The 3,644-nt window shown below is 37.4% G+C and overlaps 1 protein-coding gene across 1 annotated transcript in view; it reads left to right on the top strand.

Annotated features, from left to right (window-relative positions):
* Positions 1–3,644, top strand: part of ARHGAP42 (Rho GTPase activating protein 42) — a 425,382-nt gene that overhangs the window by 281,054 nt on the left and 140,684 nt on the right. The window contains exon 5 of the mRNA XM_069079700.1: positions 2,366–2,467. Within this exon, the coding sequence (XP_068935801.1) occupies positions 2,366–2,467 (102 nt within the window). The remainder of the gene's footprint in view (positions 1–2,365; positions 2,468–3,644) is intronic.

The following is a 3,644-nucleotide window of genomic DNA, read 5'->3' as shown; positions in this document are numbered from 1 at the left end:
CTGGGTGTGGTGCTGAGTGTCTGAGCCCGGGATTCGATCTCCAGGTCGTCCCAACACTGGAGCTGGTGCTCTTACTCGCTGTGCTACCTGGCCGCCCCATCTCTGATGCCTTTTGAAGAATAATAGAATCTGAAATGTTTTCAAATGACTTCTCATATATCTTGTGAATCAATCTTTTGTGTCCTCAAAGTTATGCCATGGACATCCTCTGTATTTGATCTGGTACAGTTGGTTTCCTCCCTTTGTTTTCTTTAATGCCACTTCTCCTTTCTCATGGAGGACACCAGGGGCAGAGATATTAGCATGGCAGTGCTGCTACTAATGTTGGAGAAGATGGTGTGTTTTAGAAATATTGACAGATCATATCCATCTTTCATCTGTTGTCTTTATTCGGGTTTCATCCTTAAATACCCTTGGGTTTATTTGACTCAATCCAGTCTCTGGCTACGCTTTCTGAAAATTGTTTTCTTTCACTCTTTCTTTTTTATGAGGTGTTGCTACTCATAATCATATGGAACCCCATTCCACAAAGTTATGTAAATATGTTTATATTTTAAACTATCATTACTTATGTAAATAAGTTTATATTTTGAACTATCATTGGTTTTGACTGCCATCTCTCTTTTTTTTTTGGCCAAAAGAGAATGTGTTTGTAATTTCTAGGCTATTTCTGGTTTCCTTGTTCTGGCAGTTCATTTATGTAGTTTAGCTTTTTTACGATGTCATGAACCTTTGAATCAATTTTTATTCATTTCTTGTTTTCAGAGGCAGTTGCCTCTCTAAAAAGTGACCAGATTAGAGCTGTTTTCATTGGATACCTTATATTTTGTTTTTATTCTTCTAATTTTTCCTTTTGATCTTTGCACAAAGTTAGCAATCTGACTTGTCCACAAACACCTGAGTCAGAAATCACTCTCACCATGCCTACGAGTTGTTCCCTGTCATACAGGATCACAGATTCAGAGCTTCAAGACACCCTATCAGGGTTGGGGAACCTGCGGCCTCACGGCCACATGTAGCCTAGTTCACCCCATCCCTCATTTTCAAAATAGAGATTCTCAAGTTCTTAGTGACTTGCCTCTGGTCACACAGAGTCATGATTTGAAAACAGAACTTTTAGGTACAAATCCAGCACTCTTTACACTGAAATTTCTCCTCCTCCTTCTTTTTCTCCTCCTCTTTTTCCTCTTCCTCCTTCCCTTTTTCCTTTCCCTTCCTCCTTATTTTATGCTTTTCAGGTCCATTGCCTCCTTAACTCTTTGTTAAGAGAGAATTCATGATATATGAACTTGAGACTTGTAGCTGCTTAGTTCACAAATATCCTCTGTCCTCTCTTGAATCATGTTTTTTTTTTTTTTAACTTTTTGGGGGCCATCTTGCCCACCTTTGCATAGAATTCACCAAATATTAAGGCATGTGATGATTTAACTTGGAGTTTCTTACCTAGTTCTAAGGAGACTTTCTCTGCTTCTATTGGTATATGGATTGTAATTATCTTCATGTTGATCTTTTTTCAAATGCTTATCATGAATTTCACAATTTGGGTTGACAAAAGTATCTTGTGAAATAATGATTCTTGTTGCCATTCTCCTAGAAGAGGCTATGACCCATCTTTTCATTTGGCTGGAACTTCCTTTTGTCTACTAATTTCATTTATAACTAGTAGTTAAGATTCATAAGACTAAGTTACTCATATATAGGGTGTGTTATGTCTACTCAGTTGTTGGACAAGATCCACACAGCTAAAATACTAAGAGCTAGTTAATATTTGTAGGTAAACAGTTGAAAACTAGTTTGTCTGCCATCTTCTCCTCCATTCTGCCACTGCCATCGAAGAAGCAGAAAGGCCCCACACTGAGCCATGGACCACTTTTGTGCCTTTGTTTCATGAGTTGCCATGGCCAAAGCATGAAATCACCGTGTGACTAGACAGCTGGTGCTGAGCCTCTCCACACTTGGCCTGGTTGTTCTTCAGCAAACAAACATAGTCTGTTGTCAGGGCCACGTTCAGAGTCTCTCTAGCATGGTTAGATCTGCCAGAACTTGTCCTCCATTGTCCTAGTCTTCACAAACCTATATTTACTTTCTACTGTGAGACATCAAAGGGTAGGACCATGGAACTTTAATCATTTAAAAGTAATATTTACCAAATACTTTTACTCATAACTCTTATATGGGAAATCCTGTATCCCTATCATGGACTAAGCAATAGTTCCTTTTCTTTTAGTCAAAATGATCAGAATAAAGAATTTTTTAAAAGCAGCTCTCCTCCCCCCAATATGTTGGATGATGAAGCTTTTCTTAATTCTTAATTTTGGGTCTTTTTTTTTTTTCTGAGTTTATATCCTCTGTTTTCCCCCTTTAGGATGGAAAGAAGAAGTTTGACAAAGAGAGTGAGAAATACTATTCTATTCTTGACAAGCACTTAAATTTGTCAGCAAAGAAAAAGGAGTCTCATTTGCAAGAGGTAAGCTTTCTTTGACTATTTGTCAGAAAAAAAAGTCTCTGAAACAAATTGAGCCAGTCTTTTCTATTCATGCTACCAAGACTACTGAAGTCCATTGGATCTGATCTTCCTTATTTCTAAATTCTTGGAGAGGTCAGTATGTTCACAGCAAGGAAAAAAAAATCACTAATAGATCTTTTACATTATCCTTTTGTTAGGATATAACTTAAATGATAAATCAGTGTAGTTTATACAATATCTCCCCAAATATATATTTACCTGTCCATTGCAAAACAAGTGATTCTGTATGTCCAAGATGAAATTAGAAAATTGTGATATAATTATCATGATATATAATTCAAGGTACATTTTTGTGAAGTATCTGATCTCAGCCCTAAGTCCCTTCATACTACTTAGGACATCATTATTGCCAATTTCTGTATCCTTTTATCTTCTAGCCATTTTCTCTCCTCTTTTGCCCCATCCCATGTCTCTCTTAATTATTATAGTTGAACATCATCTTTCCTTTGCACTTTTGGTGCTGAAAGCCAGAAATCGAACCCCTTAATGAAGGAGTTTTTGAAATTGAATGCTTCTATCTCTGCCTTTTTTTTTTTTAATACTTTCTTCTCCCTCTTTTCCACTCTTGCCTGAAAACATGAAAAAAGGTACTGGGAAGCATAACAATTTACAAGCCTGCTTTGGAAACACACATACACATACACACTCACAAAAGAGGAAGTACTGTTCCAGTTTACTAGTGATAATTGGTAACTTTCATAGACTTTTAAAGTTTGTAATGTTACATATAGCCTTGGGAAGTAGAAACTACAAGTCTTATCCCTAGTTTCTGGAATTTTAATTTGGACTTAAAGGAAGTCAGGGAGTTCAGTAGTTGGAACAGAAGAAGGAGAGTGTACCAGGCATGAGAAAAAGCCAGAGAAAATACCTGGAGCTAAGAGTTGGGGCGTTTTGTTTGTGAGTCAGCCAGAAATCTAGTGTCACTGAATCAGAGTGTCTGTTGGGGACCAAGGTCTCCAGTCTTCCAAAATATGAGAAAAAGGAGGGGGCAAAATTATGAAGGGCTTTGAATATCAAACATAATTTTGTATTTGCTCCTGGAAGCAATGGGAAGAAATTGGAGTTTATGGGTGTGTGTGTGTGTGTGTGTGTGTGTGTGTGTGTGTGTGTGTGTGTG

The sequence above is a fragment of the Petaurus breviceps genome, unplaced genomic scaffold, assembly GCF_028583685.1.
Source record: "Petaurus breviceps papuanus isolate PSGF00001 unplaced genomic scaffold, PetGlider_PUasm1.0 91133, whole genome shotgun sequence".
In the NCBI taxonomy this organism is placed as follows: Eukaryota; Metazoa; Chordata; class Mammalia; order Diprotodontia; family Petauridae; genus Petaurus; species Petaurus breviceps.
This window is presented reverse-complemented; position numbering and strand designations above follow the sequence as displayed.